The sequence below is a fragment of the Cuculus canorus genome, chromosome 1 (genome assembly GCF_017976375.1).
Source record: "Cuculus canorus isolate bCucCan1 chromosome 1, bCucCan1.pri, whole genome shotgun sequence".
Classification (NCBI taxonomy): domain Eukaryota; kingdom Metazoa; phylum Chordata; class Aves; order Cuculiformes; family Cuculidae; genus Cuculus; species Cuculus canorus.
In genome coordinates, this window is record NC_071401.1 from 161,382,878 (window position 1) to 161,404,591 (window position 21,714).

The following is a 21,714-nucleotide window of genomic DNA, read 5'->3' on the forward strand; positions in this document are numbered from 1 at the left end:
TAAAGGCAGCAGTATATTCATCTATTTGCCATTAGGCTATTTATACTGAACGAATTCCTTCTGTAAGTCCATTCTGGCAGAAGATGTTTTCAAGATGTTTTTCAGAAAATCTCAAATATTTAAGTCTCCCATGGCATGATTCTAGTTGCTGAATTTTATATTGGAGAACATGTAATGGAATAACAGGTTCCTTCTATTCCAACAATGAGATGGATATTGAATTAGTGAACAGAGTAAGAAAAGCTGTCATTTAGTGTGAAGGTACAGGCGCGCTTTAACTGATAGCTACTGTGTATTGCTCGACCCGTAAGTATAGCAGTGTGTGTAAGAGGAGGTTTGGCTTGCATTATTTCTTTCTTGAAGCTTCAACATACGAGACAAGAGGTAAATACATATTTAAAGGTTTTCATGTCTGGTTTTTAGACTGGCTGATGCTGCTAGGTACTTTTATTTGTGTCCTGTTTGGAAATTCATCTGCATTACTTTTAACAGGCTTAACAACGAGCTAGTCAAACTAGTACTAATCACAGTATGGATGTATCAAAAGTAATATGAGCTTGCTTTTTCTCTAATTAAATCTAGATAGACTAGGAGTAAGTATAAATTTGAATTAATTTAAAAGTAAAAATACATATTGGTTCAACAAAATAGGTTTAAAATAACTTTCAGCTGTATTGAAGTTGTTCCTGTGTCTAGAAAGTACCTAAAATAAATACAGAGTTCCCAACCCTGGGTCTGAGAAGCAGCTGTGTTTTAGTGGTTGACAGTGGTCATTTATATGTCAAATTCCATTGTTTTTTCTTCTGCTTTCTCTTTTTTCTGCAGACAATAGTAGAACTTGCAGAAACAGGAAGTCTGGACCTCAGTATATTCTGCAGTACCTGCTTGGTAGCGTATTTTTTTATCATTTGCAACACTAATTTTTTTTTTCCCCTGTTCATGTTAGGCCAAAACTAGATGTTGCTATACTGAACACAATTTTTACCTTAATAATGCAATTTTAAAACAAGGATTTATTTGTAGTTTTTAATTTAAGCAGTGTTTTCAGCAAGTAATGTATCTGTACACAAAAAAAACCTGCCATGATAAGAGAAAAAAAATTATCCCTGTGGGAATAACTTGCTAGTGTTGAAATCCAAATACCTAATGTATCTACCAAGATGGTTGGTTATACACTTAGCAGGTTATGAAAATCACGAGTGACGTCCCGCCACCTCTGTAACTCACAGTAAAATTATGTGGTGCTTCTAGTAAAATATTTTTTCCTGAAATCAAGTGTATTTCTCAATTCGGCAGTAATTGAGGGGGGCGGAGGGCAGGGTGGAATCGTTTTGTAGTGCTTGGGAAGTTGTGAGCAAGTACGTTTCTTGGACTAGTTAATACTTAACTTTCCCTACAGAAAATTTTGAGAAAAGAGCTGCGTAAGGGAAAAAAAAAGCTAACCATAGTGAATGTAATGCAGTTCTTTTCTAGTGTTAACTAGTAAATATGAAATTATCAAGATTATCAGTGTTACGCTATAATTCAGACCTATGTAGAACGTGGATGATGTTAATGTTCCCAAAATTGAATCCAGAAAATTACGTACAGATGTGGCATCTCAAAAATATATATGTACCTATGCATACATATCTCAGAACATTTACTATGGTTTCTTTTATTGCCATTCTATATTTCTTTCAAAATATGACCTTTAAAATTGTTGGGAGTAATTTAGCATTTTAAGTTCCGCTGCATCCCATTTGTTAAGTCCTATTGCTGTCTTTAGAAAAAAAGCTGGAACGCTTTGCTTGAGAGCTCAGTTATGAATGATACTGATAGAGTTATGGAACTCAAACTCATTTTTTGCTTTCATTGTTAAAAAGCTGAAGTGAAACTGGTTGCTATATAAAGCTCGGTGTAGCTGGAGGGGGTAGGAAAACTTTGTAAGAAAAAATAGAAAAGAGAAAAGTCTGAATTCCAAATACATAGAAGTTTGTGATAGATTGTAGAGAGATTAAGCTTAACAACTAAAATTGCTTTAAAAGTTATCATTAAGTTGGAAGTTTTCTAAGAGGTTTCTAAGATGTTAACAATAGGACAGTCAACTTGCATTTAAAATCAGGATTTTTTCTGTATGAGCTTGTTGGGATTTTTTGCTGTTCTAAACAGAGGTTAATAACCATTACAGATACGGAAGCCAGTGAGGTCCAAACACTGTGGTGTGTGCAATCGATGTATAGCGAAGTTTGATCACCACTGCCCGTGGGTGGGTAACTGTGTAGGTGAGTAATTTACTAAAATATAACATTGTCTTAAGAGATAAGGGAAAAGCTTCCAAGATCTACCCTTCATGTTGTGCAGGGCTTTGTCTTCGTTTCATAGTAAAAGTGACTTAGCTTCTGCTAAAGTTTGAGAAAAACTGTTAAGGACTTTTGGTAGAAGGAGAAGAAGCATTTTCATACTGAGCTTAATTTTTTTTCTGTATTTGATTCTCAGCATTATTCTCATTTGTATTGTTTATTATATATCCATACTCAGTATTGTTTTGTCTAATTCTGTTTCCTACCTGTGTACTTTCATGAACATAAACTCTAAAGATGCAAAGCTTAAATTCATTTTACAATCCACAGAAGTATGTGCTGATTCCAGCACTGACTTTATGTATGTATCATACATTCCTTTATGTATGATAAAAATTTCCATCTCTGCTGATAATTTTCTAATTTATTGGGAAAGTGTATGTATTAAAAAATGTAAGGATCATAGCGGATAGATACAGAATGACTGACTTCCTACTGAGGTATTCTCCTTTTTTAGACCTTCCAGGTAGTCATGCGTTTTTCCCAGTTGATGGTAAAAGGAGCGGATATAGAACAGGAATAAAATCTCTACATGCTACTATTCTCCATTTATTTTCTCAGCAACTTATTTGAAAGCCTTTAAAGGGAGCACAGAAAACTTCAAAGCTAGGAATTGAGTACTGCTAGCTTCAGCGTTTTTGGTTTTTTTTTTTTTTTAGGACACAAGCAGAGTTAAGTTTAATCATGATGAGGAATTAGGACCTGGGATTCATTGACATTTGACAGCAAATAAATGCTTCATTGTAGTTCTTCTAAATATATATATGATAATGGATAGTCACAGTAGTTTTTTCTTATGATCAAGAGTAGAATAGTCAGTGCTGGCATTTGAATTGTAGTAGGGCATCACTGAATTCTCATTGAGATGGGCTTATAGCACTCCCTTCCACTTTACATTTCTTACTGATGTTACTGCTCAAGTTACCTTTGATTTGTATTTTAGATGTTTTACAATGATGAATTAAGATTTTTTTTAACTAAAAAAGGCAAGGGGTATAGGCTAGGTTCCTGAGAGTATTTAGTGACTGTTTTATAAGAGGACTGAGGAGTGCTTGTCGATGGGATAGAAATATCCAGTATTTTTATCAGTAACTCTGAAAGCATAAAAAACAGCTAGGGGAGGAAAAAAACTTAGTTTGTGAGTATTAAGAGTATATATGAGAAGTGGGGTTATGTTAGGTGGAGGAAATGTTTTTTAAAAACCAGTAGTGTTGGAAAAGCAGAATCCTCCTGCTAGTGGTCTTTTACAGAATGGGATAACTGAAGGTAAAAGTAAACGTTAGGATGCTTGAAAGTATGCTGGGGGGAAAAAAGCGTTAGAAATCCCACTGTGGGAACAGCTCTGGTAACAGCCCTGGACTGGAGGAGTGATGGTCTGGATGACCTTATATGGCTCTTCTTGTCTTGTTCAGATTGGTACGTAGTAACTCTTGAGTACAAAAGAGAAACCATTCTTAAAACAGCATTCCTGATATGTTTGCCAAAAAGGGAAACATGAATCATGCTTTTCTGGAAAGGTGGAATTTGGAAATGTTTTACATAGTCTTCTGTTGAATGTGTTAGAAGGATAAGAATTTTACTAAAGATAGGACTGAGAAATTTTGTAAAAGCGTGTACAGACGCTCTGAAATAAATCCTTTGGAGAGAAAAATTGCCACGTAAAAGAGGCTGAAACACTCTCAAGAGGTTTACAAGGAGTGCAGACTATTTGAAAAATAAATTAATAATTTGCAATCAAGGCAAATTATTTTCATCATACCCCCAAAAATTTACTTAAAATTACAATGAGTCTCTAAAGGTGCTTATGCCTTATTATCTTTTTAGCAGAGTATCAAAATAGCATTATGGTTTTTCTAGTCGGTTGTTTGAAAATGAAAAATAACAGATTTTATTAAACTTGCAATTACATTTCAAACACAAACTGCAGACTTGCAACAGAAATTTAGTTTTAATTGCACGAAGGGAGTAAGAATCAAATATTAAACCTTTGTCACATGGGTTATGCCGATATTGTATTGAACTCTTGTTCTGATAGCAGAGACTCAAAAAGTGATCTTGTGCATGTGAGACGTTATTTTATAGTTTAGAATAATGATCACTTTTTTCCCATCGATATAGATTCTTCTCCAAGGGGCTAAAAGTAGGAAAAGATATGAAATCAACAGACTATCTAAATCATGCAATATAGCTCCATCAATAAAAAAAAAACAGTTATCTTTATTATGTGTTTTTACTTAGGTGTAATATAAGCATAACCATATAAAAGAAATTAGCAGCAATTCTTAGAGCCTTGTGTTAACTGTGGGGGTAGCTGACTGCAATCCCCCCAATCCAGGGCAGAACTGTAGAGAATAGTGCTATGTTTGTTCAGTCATAATTTGGATACAGAAAAAAGGCAGTTTCTCCACTTTCTTTTTCCAAAGTCTTTTTTTTGTTTTTATTTTGAAAATGTGACCAAGATTGTGCCTGTCTCATTTATATTCTTAAATGCTACATGTACCATATCCAGACAGAGTTCCTGTTCAGCTGAATTTGGTTTAGTATCATTGAAGATGCTGCTTATCATTAAAGATGGAAGGAACATCTCTCAGATGAACCTCTAGGTTAGAAAGTGATACTTTAGGGACATTCCTAATACAACATGTTTTATGTCTGAAGGGACTTGTTTGATTTTCAGGGAAATGTCTTGTGTTTAGTCTAGCTTGTGTTGTTTGTATATTTTTCCTTATCCCTTTTTTATATAGTCTTTCAGTTCACTTGCTAAAAGCACTTATTTTTGCCTCCAGAGGATGCTCTTGCTTTAGCAGGCAAAACATTTGACATAATGAAGAGGCAAATGCCGTGCTGATAGATGATGACAGCCAAATCTTTTGTAGCCCATTATCATCTCTGTGGGTTTAGTTTACAGCCTAGAGCTGTTGGAAGGTTGCAACAGTGGACATATTTTACAAACAGAAGGAATGCTGATCACTTTGGATTATGATGTACTTGCATAAAAAGGCATCTTTTTTAACTCTTAGTGTTAAAAATAGATCAGTCTTTTAATAACTGGATTTTCTTACATTTAAATTCTGTCTCAAGCAGAATGGGGTTTATCGCATTCATTATTTTAGCCAGACAGTTATGCCTAGTCTGTTCAGTTAAATATATTTGTTTTACAAATTTTATTAGACATTTTATTTCATCAAGCAGGTTTAAACCTAGGCTATGAGTTAGCTTATTCTGACGATTTTTTAATGGGATTTTAAAAATATTTATTGATGTTTAATTTCTGGATGTTCAGAGCTCTGCAACAGCTGTCACCAACATTGTTCTAAATATTGTCTATCAGTAATTTTACTAGCTCGTGAAAGAGGTTACAAATGAAATGTATTTATGTGAATCGCAGCTGTAATGTGGCAGAAACTGAAGAAAGAGCCCATCACTTTGTTGTCTCAAATTAGAAAAATAAGTCATAAGTAAGCAAGCCGATTTCGCTGTCTTGAAGTTATATTGGCTTAATATTGGAGAGTGATGTGTCTGTACAGAATAATAAGTAGCACTTCTAAGCAACCAATTAAACTTTCTGGCGTAGTGTTGTCTGTCTTCTGAAAGTGTAGTAATTGGATCCCTGTTGTTCTTGTGCAACTTCAGGAGCAGGGAACCATCGCTATTTTATGGGATACCTGTTCTTCCTGCTTTTTATGATCTGCTGGATGATTTATGGATGTGTCTCTTGTGAGTAAATGTGTGGGTTTGGGCATTTTTTTAAAAAAAGATTGCTTAAAATAGGTTTATCTCTCGTTGTGGGTTTTTATATAGTTTTAGATATTTTTATTCTGGAATTGAACTGCATATTAATAATTGACTATATTGTATATTTTAAGTTAGAAGATGATCTTTTTCTTGTCCTAGATTTCTTTCTTCATCTCAGCCAAATATGTGCATATGTCATGTATTCAAGGAGTTGGGAAAGGAAGAGAGAGCAAGTAATACTATTTTGACACATTGCCATTTTCTTATTTAGTGCATTCTAGTGTGGGCATTAGGCTGATGTACAGTAAACAACTTAAATCTCCTGTATAGTTTTGACACTTCGTTTCTTCTCTAGACTGGGGTTTCCACTGTGAGACGAGTTATGCAAAGGATGGATTTTGGACCTATATTACACAGATTGCTACCTGTTCTCCATGGATGTTTTGGATGTTTCTAAACAGTGTTTTTCACTTCATGTGGGTAGCTGTGTTACTCATGTGTCAGATGTATCAGGTATGGAACAGCACCTAGTTTGTAATGATGAGTCTTGGAAGTGGTATAAGAATATCAAATAGTTCTGTCATTTAAATTTGCATGTTTGCTATGCAAGACCAAGTGTTCAGCCTCTCAGCCAGGCTGGGGGAGGCAGGCATCTGTTGTCTCTGGATATTGGGCATCATTCACTTCTCATTCACTTGAGGGTTGGTTTTTTTTCCCAAGAGGTTAAATACCTGCCTCCCACTTTCCACTTTCAGAATGACAAAAAGGCAAAACAGACCAGAGAAAGACAATGAAGGCTAATAGAGGATAAGATCTGTGGGTTGAACTTGGAATAATGCAGTATGTCATTAAAAGAAAGAGGGTGGTAGCTTCAAAGGGGATACAGTAATTTCTTACGCTACTTCAGTGTGATTTTGGTACTGTAATCTGACCAAAGCCAAGTTTTTCTTTATCTTTTTGCGGAAAGACAAGTCAGTGTGACTTGAAAGTCTTTCAGTAATGGCTTGTCATTAATGAACCCTGACACTCAGCGGTGTAGTCTTTCCAGAGATCCTGGAAATAAAAATAATCCTCTAAGGCATAGGTAAAACTTTTCCAAAAATGTAAGTTTTGTATTCCTTTCTCTACAATATTCCGAAGAAGAAAATGCTTTAAGCACATCCAAATGAGGCAAGACAGTCCAAACTTAAATTTCTCAAATGTTCTTCCTTTTGTAACATGCAGCAGAGTTAATTTTCTTGTATTTCACTAGAAATTACAAGGTTTTGTCTTCTTGTAGTATAAGGCTGCTAAGGGAGTTCTCATATTTTCTTTTCAATCATATCACATGACAGTAAACTCCAATTTTAGGTAAAATGCCCTTTTAGGCTAATGTAGTTGTAAAACTGTTACAGAAAATCATAGCCTTTGGTCCAAATGATTTTGTAAAAAGGAGAATACCACAATAAACCTCCTCCCCCTATTTTTTTCCTCTTCATCATCTTGTCTTGTGGACAGAAAATTTATGTTACTGTAACAAATTTATAAATGGGGAAGAATGTATTACTGGAGCTGTAACCAGTATGTCAGGAGGAAAAGAAAGTGGTTCAAATACTGTGTAAAGTAACTCCTGAACCTGTTATTTGCAGTACACTTCAGCTGACAATATAGTAGAGGCATCTCTTTATTATGAACTGAAAAGTCACAGTTTATTCAGTGATTGTGATTTATTGCCATTTAATTTTTAAAATTAAACCTTTTGCAAAATCTGGTACAGATATTTTATGGTGTTCTATGTTGGGACCTCATGATTTCCTGAGACAAAAATTCCTTCTTCAAAAGAAGGGATGTAAACCGGTAGATATGGTGCTCCTTTTTCAGTCTGCCTCATGCAAGGCTTGTTTTCACGTTCTTATGCCACCTAAATTGCTTATACTTTTTCCTGTCCTCAGATATCTTGCTTAGGTATCACTACGAATGAAAGAATGAATGCAAGAAGATACAAGCACTTTAAAGTTACAACCACATCTATTGAAAGTCCATTCAAGTAAGTTTTGAAGTATAAACGTATTTCTTCTTTGTGTAATGTCATACATTTGAATTTTGCAGCGTGTTGAAACAGAACATAGCTAAATGTTTTTAAAGTATTTTCACTACTTGGAATGCTGAATCTGTCAGCTGTTTTTACAGTAATACATTCTATCCAGTTAAAGGAAATGATTAATGTTTTGTAGTGACTTTAGACAGGGACACATAAGCACAGAAAATAATGCTTTCCAGCAGTGAGTGTATTTTACTCTTGAGTTTATGGAGAAATAAATATCCCCTTTATAAATCAGATACCCAAACCAGAGGTAGTTGAGTATTGCATAGTGTTGATATTGACCTGGATCTTCACGTCCACACCAGGCAATCACTTCTCCTGACTGATATTTAATGTGCTGTTGAATTACTCTGGGCAATAGCTCCCCTTGCTATCTTTACTGTGAGAAAAGAGGCAGTTCTTCCTGCTCAGGAGGAAGAGCACGGGAAAAACTGTTTGTGAGGAAGCAAGCAGGATATCTCAGGAACTGAAGTGCGTGTTGCATGGGTGACACACGGGCTTTTGGGTATGAGTAAGCAAAGAGTAGTTTGGGATTCTGGTTTCTGGATTGATGATGTTCCAGGCTGGAAGGAGGGGCTCAGGGATGATACAGCACTGGGATTGGAATACAGTAGCATGGAGCAGCTTGTGGAGCCAAATCAAGAAATAAATGAAACATGAGGCTGGAATATTGGTGGGTTGAGGACACGATACAAAAGGAGCAGAGAAAGGACAGAAGCACTTCTCATCCTGCTGCATATGCTGTGTCTCCTGTGGGAGTTGCTGCTCTTTCAGGGGGCACCCAAGGGAGCAGGAGCTGGCAGTTATTGTTGCAGTTTGGGTTTTGTGCAATAAGACAAATTTGTCCGGGTTTTTTTTGGTTTGGTTTTGGTTTTTTTTTCCTATCTCTCCATACAGAACTTTTAGTGAGAAGCAGACAGGCGTCTCTGTATGGTTGCAGTCTTCCTACAGATTAGAGTTGTAACAAGAACAGATAATTATTTGTCCTGAAAAACACAGGGTAGTGCACAGGATAGGATAAAACTACTGGTTTTACCCCCAAATTAATGTCAAATTCAGAAACCATTTTCACTGAAACAGCTGCTGTTATAAAGATGACTCCTGAAAATAGCACCAGATGTTTAAAATAACTAACTTGACATCACCCATCAGATGACATCAAATTGTGATTTCCTTGTTGCTTAGACCTGTTCATGCATATATAGTAACACAAGCATTTCTTCCAGAAAACTGATCTACTCAGCCCATGTGTAATTAAGTTAAAACCCAACATGTTAGAATTTTGATGTAATTATCTGAAATATTTGACAATTAATTGATTTAGCAGCAGAAAGCACTTGAATAGTTCATTTAATTCAGATGACGCTCTCTTAATTTTATGTTGTCTAGGGTCTTAATTGATCTCACACCTGCAGGTGGTGAGCTAGTACATACAACAGAAATAGATATTAAAAAAATGGAAATCATTGTAGGAAGACTTTCACATCATTCTGTTTTGTCTTGCATCCATCTGTACAGTTTTGGTAGATAGTGTCAGAGATTGAGTGTCTTGGTGGTGTCCAAGGATCAAACACTTATCGGTCTGGTGACTGCTGCTTATTTCAGAACTTGCTCATCAAGAATGCACTAAGATAATTATTAACCTGAATTGGTTTTCTACAGTTCGGAACTTAAAGGGTGAAGAAATGAATTTGTAGGTAGACAAAAAAACGTATTTTGTTAGATGAGCTATGATATTGCCTACTAACACGTGGTTTTGTTTTGTTTTTAGCCATGGATGTATAAGGAACATTATAGACTTCTTTGAATTCAGATGCTGTGGTCTTTTTCGGCCTGTTATTGTGGACTGGACGAGGCAGTACACAATAGAATATGACCAAACTTCAGGATCAGGCTACCAGCTAGTGTAGCACCACCTTCATCCTGTGAGCATATCATATCTGAGTGGTGCCTGAAAAATTTTCTCTCTCTCTCAAATCCGCATCCCTTGAAGAGTAGCATGCTATGTGTAGGGCTGATGATGAATCTTAAGGTACCTTCTCTTCATCTGAATTTTGTTAACAGAAGTGGAAATGGACAGAATAAACTGCCAAACCTGATAAGGAAGAGGAGGAAGATCAAAAAGGGATTTTAACTGTTCTTAACATGAATTACTCGCAACTGCATATTCACAGTATTTGTTGTTGGGTTTTTTATTTAAGGTCTTTCATAATAGAGCATGAGATTATCAAAGTATTGACATAAGTAGTTATGTTGTGCTGAGAAGAAAAAATTATTTCCCAATAATAATTCCACTGAAACTAGAGTATAAAACTAAATTTCATGATGCAGAGTTCACTGATCGCTATGTTGTAGTTCCTGTAATGTGATTATTTAAATACAGATTTTCTGTAATATTACGCACACTGAAAAATGTGCTTTTCAATACTGTTACGAACATCATCTTGTGGGAATCCCCTGTAACGTGTTAAGTTATAGCAGTAAGGCATGTCAGATAATGTTGAGAAAAAATACGTTGCCCACCTTTTTGGTGATTGTTTTTGTCACCAGTTAGTGGTACAACTAAATATTTGTAATAACGCTGTTCTGAGATTATATAGTTTGAAATAAAAAATTGTGCAAATAAGGAAAGCTCTTTTGTCAAAGTTAAAGCCCTGCTTAAATGGATGATACACCTGTAAAACTATACAGTATATAATGTTCAGGAAAAAAATCATTATCTTTGAAATAATTGTGTAAGCAACTTACAAATTAGCAAAGTTCCAGTTTAGGTTTGGTGCTAATACTGTACAGTGTGGAGTAATTTGAGACATGTTGGAAGAGAAATTGCATGGGGGAAACCACAGATGTGAAAGTAAAAATCTTAATTTTAAAAAGTCAAGGTAGTTCTAAATTGTATGCAGCTGCAGAAGAAGAACCCAAAGTTGTCAGTAATGCTTATTCTGTTTGGATGTAAAATGTTGGAAACCAAATTTAAAAAAAATAAATCCCCATAATAGCATGCACACGCAGAAAATGTAATGCAAGATTCTGAAGAAGATGGTGTATTGGCACGTGGAAATCACCTTTAATTTCTTTTTTTTTAAGTTCTCATGCTACAGATATTTTTGGAAGGTAAGGAATGATCTGAAATTGCATTCCAGAGGGGCTTTTACTGAATGTGATGCACTGATTTTTGTTATGGTGTTTTCATATAATCATAGTGAATTGTTCACTGCTTCCTTAACTATTGTTTACAGAGAGAGGTTAGTTCTCTTCTAAGTGCTGTAGCAACCCAGTGGTTCAAGAAACCTGTGAGGGGAATCTGGGGAGGGACCTGAAAGCAGATGTCTGAGACCAGTGTAAAGAATGTGTATCTGTATATAAATAATTTATCAAATAGTTTTCTCTCTGTGAGTGTGTGTTTAGTGTATTTAAAGCTGCTCATTTTCATTTTATTCAACCAAAAAAACAAGTGTAGGAAGATATCTAATGAGCTTTTAGTGATGTTCAATATTGCTGTTAATAGGCATTATGCCCTGCAAATTCACTGCATGTTTGATGCTTGGCAAAATTAGCGTTCTCTGTAATATGCAGATTACAGGTAATAAAGCAATCTAGTGGTATTCCCGGCCCTTGCCTTAGTAGGAGGAGCAGTGAAACTGTAAATAGTTGATGTTCAGTATTTGCAAGTAAACATTCTTTCTGTAGTTGTTCATTGATCTCAAGACACACACTTAGTTTGCAAGTACCAGATATCAGGATTTACAGAAGCGCAGCATTAGAGTACTTGAATGTTTAATACTGGAAAAATCAACATTGTCTTGGACACAGTTTTGATGGGAGAGGTTTGAGTGTAGGAGTGGTAAGAAACTCTTGCTATTTTTGTCAGACAAGATTTGTAATCCTAATGAAGACGCGTTCCATTTCAGTGAAAGTAGTTGACATCAGTTATTCATATTTTTTTTCTAATCAGGAAAAAGCATGAAGACTTTACAGTGTTAATTTTAATCACCGGTAATGTTCTGCGTATTTGTTCTTTTTTTTTTGTATTTGTGTTGGGAGTTGGTTGACTTGAAGAACTCCACTTTAAATGTCTCCTCGCACCAGGAGGGCAGTTCAGTACGTGAAACAAGTTTTGGTTTTAGTTGCCCAGTATCATTAACTACCATGAATTGTGTCATCCAGTCCCTGTCAAAAATGCTCACAAAAGAAGAGGTGTTTTTTTGTGTAGTATGTAGCGAGTTCTGCACTATTTACTTGTTAGTAGCTCTCTGGTAACAGTTTTGTTGAGACTGGCAGAATTTGGGCAATAGGAGGTAGTTGTGAAAATTGACTTGCATATATGGATTTGGGATGTATGAAGTTTCCAGTGCAAAATGTAGTTTGTCTTGAGTTAACATGAGTCTTTTGATGTGAAGTCATAAAATCAAGCAGGGGGGGAGCCAACTATGCAGCATTTTTCTGTCAAGTTATCAAACTTACGATTCACTTGTTGAACCAAAACTGCATTGCTTCTGAAACTTAACAAAGCTGATCCAGATCAACAGCGGATCAGGCCAACTTAATCTGACATAGATAGAATAAATGGGAATTTTGTCTTGGCCCTAAACATGTGCTGTTTCTTTGCAGGTTTCTGTATTCTTTGGTGTCCACCAGACTTTTTTTTTTTTTTCACTTAATGTGTAAAACAGCATCACTACATTTTAAGCTATGGATTTCTTTTTTGTATATTCTTTATTTATAACTGTGCCAAGTATTATTTTAATACTGTCAAGATCTTGATGTGTTACCTTGTGAACAAAAAAAAATCTGTAAAATGTTTAATAAATTAGCTCTCCTTGCATAAATTAAATCTGTTAAATTTTGTAAGTTATTAATCAAATAAATATTGACTCTTAGATGCAGTGTTTGTCTTGACTTGGGATGTGCTTTCAAACAGTGTTGTTTCTGTCCAATTTCAGAAGCTGTATCATCAGAAAATAGAGGCTGTCTTGCACCTTATTTTAGTGAAGTCTTTCCAGAAAGATTTATAGGTGTCTTAAAGAGAGCGTGCACCCAATTCTGTGCTGATATGAAATCCTGTAAACTACTTTACCAGGTTTGGCTAAAGTATACTTTTATTACCAATTATACTTACCATTCATTAACTAGATACTCCCTTCTTTGGAGTAAAGGTGCTGGCAAGATAACATTTCCTAAAGTAGAAATACTTTCAGAGAGCATCTCTGGTGGCCAAATGTAATTATTTAACAATAATGACATTTGAGGTATTCTGAAGGTAAACAAGACATTGACATAGGGCTGGGACATATGACCAAGATGGGTGCCTCCGGGTGGTACTTGCAGGAGACAGAATGCCATCACTCACTCTTCTGGTCTGTGCTAAAAGTTGGATTTTGAATAGAAACAAGGTAACCATCCAAGTAGGAATTTAATCAGGACATCTATAACCAGCAATATCTATTAAAGTATGAGGCTGTGACTTAATAGCACACCTAATGGGGAGAAAAAAAGTCTCTGTTTTCTGCTGGGTGTGGGCTTAATATTAACAGTGATTAAGAATTGTTGGTGCTGTTCTTCCCTTCCCCACGCAATGGTTCTGGTGAAGGCTGAGCCCAGGCTCGCCTCCGCTGACCACCCTGTGACCCGTCTGCTAAAGATCAGGGGAAGCTGCATTCTTTGTTAGAAAAGACAGAGATTTCCAGTGTTCCATCAGAGCAGCTGCTGCTCCTGGGAGGTATGGGTGGGCTCGTAATGATTTGAAAGCTGGTTACTTGGTTTGTTTTATTTGGGAAGAAGCCTGCCCTCTGCACCCTCGTTATGGCTTCATTAGAGTTCACTCTCTTGCACCTCCCATGCGCTGCCTATAAGGGAAATGATTTTTTTTTTTTCCTATGAAGGCAGAATGCTTGCATTTCCGTTTTGTCCACCTTAGGCTACTGAATGGGGATCAGCAAAAGTTGCATCAATTCCAGGTTGAATTTATTTGCATTACCGTCTAAACTTAGTGCCCTGTTCGCATTGATTCCAACCCTACATACTACTAAAGATCTCCAGATCATGAAGTCAAAGTACTTTTGAAAACCACTCTCTCCTGGAATTAGGGCTCCAAACTGAGATTAACTCAAACGATTACTCCAGCCTGGGCTGAGCATTGATTCATCGCTGTTTTGTCACTGCTGAAAAAGTTGACGGTAACCAAGTGAAAGCACTTCAGTGTAGGGTACCCATTTCTCTTGACAAGTATATTTTCTTTATGGTTACAAGTTTTCTTTCTTCCTTCATTTCTTCATCTTTCCGCGGGATGTTGCCATTGTTTTCCTGTCCTGAGCTGCTGGGGCCTGGATACTGATTCTAAGTTAGGGTTTTTGAGGCAGTTGTCTGTTCTTCCTCATATCCACATTGCTCCTTTGTAACCCATACAAAATGCTCTTTGTGTATTATTTTGATTAGTATATATTTTTCTAATTAGGCTTTTGGCTTGTGCTGCTTCACTACCTCAGACCACAACTGTAGAAGTTGCTTTAAACTCTGCCTTACCTGTGCTGACACATTTCACAGAATCACAGAATCACAAGGTTGGAAAGGACCCATTGGATCATCGAGTCCAACCATTCCTAACACTCCCTAAACCATGTCCCTAAGCACTTCATCCACCCGTTCCTTAAACACCTCCAGGGAAGGCGACTCGACCACCTCCCTGGGCACCTTGCTCACTATTTTATCGTAACGTTCCCAGTCTTGAACTTGTCTCCATAAATTTACTCCCATTAAGGGGTTTCTTCCTTCCCTACAGAGGTATGGGTGTGCTTTCCAAAACTAGAGTTTAAAATCTCATCTTCTTTTTTAACTGACTGCTTTCAGACATGATTGAACCTCTACCCGAAAGCACCACTTGGGTTGTGGCCACTGAGATAGAGCATGTGCCACCCCACTGATGTCGTTGGCCTCTAGTGAAGCCCTTGCTGTGCAACAGCGTGCCCTTCGCTGGAGGGGGTGGAAAGACACGCCTACAAACTGCTTGTTACCTGCTGGAGCTCAGGCACAGTGCCCTGAGGGTACCGTTTGTGCTTTCAAGAGGTGTTAATGCCCAGTTCTCAGGTGCTTCCTCCTTACTGTAGGCAAGAGCAAGCCCTAAGCTTTGCAAAAGGAGCTTGGCAGAGGAGCCTGAGCACACCGATGAAGGTCGTTTTCAGGTGCTCAAGAAACTATGGCCTAGATTTAAACAAAATAATAATAAAAATGGGCTAAGCTGTTCATACTACATGCTGGATAGGTGCATAAAAATAGGGCAGTTTACCTCAAACTGGGTGATTTCTTGCATCACAGTTTTAGGCTTAAGTACCTAATGAGGTACTAGTAGGACGTGTCCCTGCCCATGGCAGAGGGGGTTGGAACTAGATGATATTTAAGGTCCCTTCCAATCCAAACTATTCTATGATTTTCACATTACGTTTGTGGCAGGCTGATCCTGGGTCTCCAGTTGAGGAGACTACTCTCATTTGCTTCACAAAACGGGCAATAGCAGCTGCTATCAGCTCAATCCATGCAGGCTTGTGGTAGGAGCTGCTCCAGCTCCCTAAAGAAGTCGAGCTCTTGTGTAAGCTTTCCACTCAAGAGCTGGCTAAGGCAGAAGTAATTGTCTCCTATTTGTAGGCCTCTAGGAACTGCTGCTAATGAAGTCGTGTTAGCAGAGACAAGGACCATGACTAGTACAGCTTTCACCCAACCGGTGTGTTTGCATAGGCACTGCATCTGATGTGTTTAATTGCTATCACTCCTTCCCTACCAACCTGAGTTCAAGTCACTAGTGTTCAAAGGCAGAATTTTATTTCTGCTCCGTTGTTGCAACTACAGCTGTCAGGCACCGTCCTCAAGAGGCTGAATCCCTCCACCATCTTCACTGAAAAAAGGTCAAAAACTTCTTCTAAACCCGAGTTTGATATGATAGTCCAGAGCTCGGTCAGCTGCCTCTGAAGGATGATATTAATCCACAGCTGCTTTGGTAGAATGCTCTTCTGCACAGTAAGTCCTCTGCATAATAACACCTCAATCACAAAGCAAGTGCAAGCCCACAAAAAAATACAGTGAAAAAAGGTTTGTATTCCATTCACTAGAGGCTCTACAGCAGAGCCAACCAGCCATTTAGGCGCACAGCTACTTACAGGTATTGACTTTCAGAGCTGTGTCACTGCACAGAACGGTAGATTTACCACTAGTGTGCAGGGAGCAGCTCGTTGCCTTGCACGTGTATGAAGGTGTGATACTGGAGGGCAGTCACTCACTTTCAAGGCCATAAGCAGTGCTTTGTATTTCCAGTTTTCAGTCATGGGCTTTCAGTGAAGGTCTGCACAAAGTCTCTAGCATCCTCTCTGCACCCCTACCCCCCTTACTTATCTTTTTATTGCTGACAAAGTGTGTTACACTTAGCTTTAGGATATATCAACAAGCAAAGCTTTATTGAAATGATACTCAGTATTTAAAGTGTTACAGTGTGATACACAAAGCAAGAAAATAAAGAGGGTGCTTCTTTTTCATCTGCCCAATGCATGGCCCAAGCACTACAGTAAGTGGTGTCTGTTTCACAGTAGTTAGTAACATTTAGGAAACTTCTTTCTTGTAGCAGGATCTCAGCAGAGCCATGAGGGGGTTTGAGCTGTGCCCCCTCACTGGGCGTGAACAAGGGCACCAGCTCCCTGGCCGTATCCAAATCCCTTAGGGCCAAAGTTCTTCGCATAACAACCTGTGAGAAACATGAATGTGCAGTAGCTGAGGCTTCTGGCTCGTTAATTAAGAGCAGCACTGTTCTTAATTAACAGCCATTTTGTTAGTCACCAGAATGCTACCACAATGTCATTGGAAGCAATGCTTAAAACCCTTTTGGTTTTAATCTGCACAACTGCCATGACTAAGCTCTGTACCCATGGCTGTTTGGTCCAGGTAGTTCCCAGCCTACTCTGTGAAAGCAATTCATACATCTGTTCTGAGTCTAAATATCTATTAGGACATATGTTGTCATCAAACCACTGGATTGATCGAGTTTATATCTGTGATACCATGCCAGAAGGCATGGTGGGATGGTAGCTAGCTTGCTTCCGTACTCTGATCTGCTCTCTGACCCAAGCAGAGAGCAAGGGCTGCTGCTGCATTTCTCAGTATGTAGTGTTCTGCTTGAGGCAATATAAGCTACATCAGCAGCTTCCATAACATTTATTTCATTTTTCAGCCCTGTTGCTATGGCTTACAGACCATTTCCATCTTGGCAGGAGCCTGAAAGTTCTTATACCAGGAAGAAATTCAGCATCTGCCCTTGTAACATGTTGTCTTGAATCATAAACAAGTGATCTTTGCTGCTTCCTCACCTTTACAATAGATTTCTCCCTCTTTTTCGGTTAGGGTTGTAGATTCTAGGCTTTTTCCACACTTGGCACATCGGAAGCAGTTTTTGTGCCATGGCTAGGAGGGAATAGGAGGGAAAAATAAAAAAAAAGATCGTTTAAATACACAGAACGCTTGAGTTGGTAAAAAAATACATTACCTGGAGATGCCTGCATCAGTATTGTTTATAGATGACTTGCAGTAAAACCCAGTTCAAGTGCACCATTAGCAGACAAGAGTGGCTGCATTTCTGCATGTGGCACAAAGCCTTGGATTCCATACAGCTTCCTGCTTTGGACAGTGTTTTGAAACGTTTGGGCTTGCTCTAATCAATTCAGAGCAGATCTGCCACAGTGAGGCAGAAGCTGGCAGACTGACACACAGTTTTACACAGTATTTTCAGAGAACATCCCCTTTCTGCTGAAACATTTGGCCTCCATCATAAGCTCTGCACTACCAGACTGTTCCCTCTTCTTAGTGGGAGTCTGTTCAAGTCTCTGACATGAAGCTTCACCTCTGAAATCCAAAGTGAATACTGATCATCCTACATTTCAGGTGCTTTTTGTTCAATGAAGTTGAAGAGTAGACCGATTTTACTATTTCTAATGGCAAGAAATGCAATTTTAAGGTAACTGCCCCACAAATGGTTCCCTACTGCGTGCAGCCCACATAACACAGCTCACTTTCAAGTCCATGTAGCAGGTACAAAATGGCACACGCAGTTCCTTACCTTTCCAGCTCCTATTACTTTCTCTGCCGCATAAACAGAATCGCCACACCGAGAGCATTTCTCTGCCCCGCCGAACTTCTGAGCAAACTTGGAAGTGTTTGGACTTGTTGTGGGTCGGTGGGGAGAAGGCGTGCTGAAAGAAATGGGACATTTCTTGTCTTCACTCTTTTACTAAGGTGACCTCTTGCTCTTCTTAACAACACTAACAGAGTAGCATCCAACGAGCAGTAGAGGATACAGTACTTTTGCAAGACTGGAGAGGTTAACCAGCAATGCTATCCAATTGCATTTGGTAGGGTAAAAAAAAAAACAGACCCAAACAAGAAAGGTCATACTTCAAAGGATAATAATTAGCTACTGTAAAAGCTAGCTTGTTGATGAGCCTTCACCTTTTCACTTCTCTAGAAGTGCTGAATTCTGTATAAGGACATGGATTTATCAGTGAGCTACAAATAACTTTGTTAAATTCCTGTCCACTGATCATAATCTGGAATCTGATCTGATCACTGAACTTCATGGATAGAACTGTTTATCAGTTCTGGTTGTGCCCTGGCTGGAGAGCATCATCAGAGAAACGTCAAGCAATAATTTGGGAACTTGCATGAAGCAAGTTCTGGGGCATACCTCAGCTTCTTCCCACATTCTTTGCTTTACAGCAAGAACTTAATCAGACTAGGAATATTTACTATTTAATTGGACTTCTGGATTTGGCTATAATTAACCATAAATGGCTCTTCATTCTTCTTGTAGCTCCTGATTTGCAGCTCTCTAAATCCATCCCTGCCAGAACGTGTTGAACATCAGCATTTGCCGCTTACTTAGGGCAGCTATTTAAGACCCACGGTCACCTCTGTGACTCTCAGCAGCTCTATAATCCAATGCTCCATGTCTCATGTATAGGGTTAGTGGATCTTTACCTCCACTAACTCCTGCTCCTACAGTGCCTGCTCACATAGTCATCAGTGGAAGCTTTGTGCACTGCAAGTTAAATGCCCTGTGTTTGGTTATGCTGAGCTATTTTGCGACATTTCTATAACAGACAACATGAAATAAACAAAATCCAAACAAAATTCTTCTGGAAGCAGTACTGAAGGGCAAGGGTCACATCCCGCAACTCACCTCTCAGGCTTGATGCCCAGTCTCTCTCCCCTGTCCATGTTGAGCGTGCCTGCCCCTTGGCCATATCCGTAACCTTTTGGGCCATACTTTTTTCCATAGCAAGATTTGCAGTAAACTTCAGCACCATGAATCGCTACAGTTGTGCTGTCCAAGTTTTTCCGGCAGACCACTGCAGGGGAAAAAAAAAGTTAAACTGCCTTAAAGGACCATTTCCATCAGCACATGTAATAAGCTAAAAATCAAGTGAGAAGTAATATTACAGGTTTCCTTGTCCACAATTCTTCCTAATAGGCTGTGGGACCACCAGAGATTAGAGGGTCAAGTTGTTGTTTGAACTAGTGAATTACGCATAGCTCTATAAAAGGCTCTATTCCCTCCCACCTCTTCATGACCGTGACATTTAAAGCCTGGAAACTTGCTATGGTTTGATGAATGAGGCTGCTCAGAAACCCAGATTGCGCAGTCAGCAGTTTGCCTTGACAGATGCCATATAGCATGCAGCAGAAGTCTGTTGGTGCAGAAGAGCCCCTGTCCTGCCCTTTTGGCCAGGGAGGGACAGGAAAAAAACACATTCAAGGTTTTCCCCCTGCCTCAGAACTGGTTTGGGGCAGACTTGGGACTGTTTCACAAGTGCCGCTGGTGAGGCCATGCTTTTCTGGCATTCCTACATTGTCCTTCAGCACAATGCAAGCACTCTGCTCAAGGTTACAGTGGAAGGCAGAACTATTTCCTACTTAAACCTTCTATTGTATCCCAACTGGCACGCTCCTTCCGTCTGCAACAGCATTATGCCCATGATAAAAATATGGGGAGAAAAAAAAAGCCTTATGAATTTTTTGTTTAAAAATAATTCTAAGGTCTTCAAAATACAGAGTGACCTTTGCTTATGGCTTTCATTAACTCCAAGGTTCTTTTTAAAAGACACAAATATCCAATGAGTAAATCAACTAATGCACATTTGTTAAGCCTACGGACATTAACCAAAACAGAACTATGCACTAAGGAAAAGCAAATACTCAGACACACTAGAGCCATTGTTTGACTGTAAGTTCCACGTTTCTTTTAATAGCAACTCTCATAAAAGGCTGAAAATGAGGCAGCTGAGACATTTAATCTTTTTGTGTGTGTATGTGTGGCTGCTGTAGAGCTAAAGGAAAGGAGTGTAGGTGCGCTGAGGCTGACGTGCCAGCACGATGTGCTGACATGATGCTGCAGAATAACAAACTAGTTCCAGAGGTTTTAACTGTGGCTTATATGAAGAGAGCTAAACCCTAGCTCTAGGTATTAAACACCAGCAAGCTGGACAAAACAATACCTCATGTTTGTAATAAGGTAAAATTCTCTGATTCTGATAGACAGGCTGTTTGTTTGCAAAGCAGGAGCCTCCAATTCACAGTGACCCTTTGTTCCCTTCATCTAAGCAGAGGTCTTTTCAGCAGAGAAAGCGATTTTCAATGCCTCACTGGGCTTGTTGGTTAGACTGGAGAATAATGCTTTGGACTCCTTTCATCTGAAATAAACCACAGGCCCCTGTGCCAAGAAAGCCTAGGCTTTTGACTGTGCTAAAGCATTAACAACTCGGCTGTGCTCAGGCACGCTGGTGTCCTGGTCTGCGCGGGACTGCAGGGCAGAGGTTTGGTAACTGTTCCTTCAGCCGCTGCCAGCCCTGGCACCACTGGGAGAAGCCCAGCTGAGCTCGGATCAGTGCAAACTGGGCTCTGCCACTGGGCTTTCTCCTCTGTATGAGCAACACTTAAGCCAGGTTTCTAACCTGAAGATTCCTTAGACTGCTGAGGAGAAGGCTGGGAAGTGCACAAACAGAGAAGAAAAGCGTGAGCTGCTCTGCTTTGGAAGGCACATCCCACATCTGCCCCACACTGGACAAGTAGAGTAACATCCTTTCAGGAGACAAGCTCTACCTTTGGCACTGCTAGGTCCAGGAACCACGCGAGAAAGCAGGAGTCAAGTCCAACACATGATGGACAAAGCCATCTCTGGCCACTGCCATCCCCTGTGCGTCACAGGTGCCACCTGAGGTGGGATGTCTGCTGTGGGCTAGCACCTTGCTGGTTTGACCCCCCAACTACACCAGGAGATGTTTTGCAGGGGAGCGAGAGAGGAATACTTACTGCAGAGGAAGCAGCACCGGTGGAAACTCCTTCCGTCGCACTGCACCTCCTCAGCATGGTAGACCGTGCGGCCGCAGGCACCGCATTTGTTGCCTCCTCCCCAGTTCGGCATGATGGCTCTGCAGCCTCCATCAGGCAGGAGGGGAGAAGGGAAGAGGTTTGTTAACCACGGTGTCCTCCACCACCCCAGCTTGAGGACAGTGGGTGTTACAGGCT

The 21,714-nt window shown here is 39.1% G+C and overlaps 2 protein-coding genes across 2 annotated transcripts in view; one reads left to right on the top strand and one right to left on the bottom strand.

Moving 5' to 3' along the window:
- The window catches only part of ZDHHC17 (zinc finger DHHC-type palmitoyltransferase 17), a 74,990-nt gene extending 61,986 nt beyond the window's left edge, over positions 1 to 13,004 (top strand). The window contains exons 12-17 of the mRNA XM_054075633.1: positions 826 to 888; positions 2,171 to 2,264; positions 5,976 to 6,059; positions 6,433 to 6,590; positions 8,009 to 8,103; positions 9,932 to 13,004. Coding sequence (XP_053931608.1) covers positions 826 to 888; positions 2,171 to 2,264; positions 5,976 to 6,059; positions 6,433 to 6,590; positions 8,009 to 8,103; positions 9,932 to 10,070 — 633 coding nt within the window. The 3' untranslated portion in view covers positions 10,071 to 13,004. The remainder of the gene's footprint in view (positions 1 to 825; positions 889 to 2,170; positions 2,265 to 5,975; positions 6,060 to 6,432; positions 6,591 to 8,008; positions 8,104 to 9,931) is intronic.
- Positions 13,005 to 16,573: 3,569 nt separating this feature from the next.
- Positions 16,574 to 21,714, bottom strand: part of CSRP2 (cysteine and glycine rich protein 2) — a 9,814-nt gene continuing 4,673 nt past the window's right edge. Inside the window, exons 2-6 of the mRNA XM_054056424.1 lie at positions 21,499 to 21,624; positions 19,370 to 19,538; positions 18,251 to 18,383; positions 17,505 to 17,598; positions 16,574 to 16,885 (exon numbers count right to left, since the gene is read on the bottom strand). Coding sequence (XP_053912399.1) covers positions 16,809 to 16,885; positions 17,505 to 17,598; positions 18,251 to 18,383; positions 19,370 to 19,538; positions 21,499 to 21,610 — 585 coding nt within the window. The 5' untranslated portion in view covers positions 21,611 to 21,624 and the 3' untranslated portion in view covers positions 16,574 to 16,808. The remainder of the gene's footprint in view (positions 16,886 to 17,504; positions 17,599 to 18,250; positions 18,384 to 19,369; positions 19,539 to 21,498; positions 21,625 to 21,714) is intronic.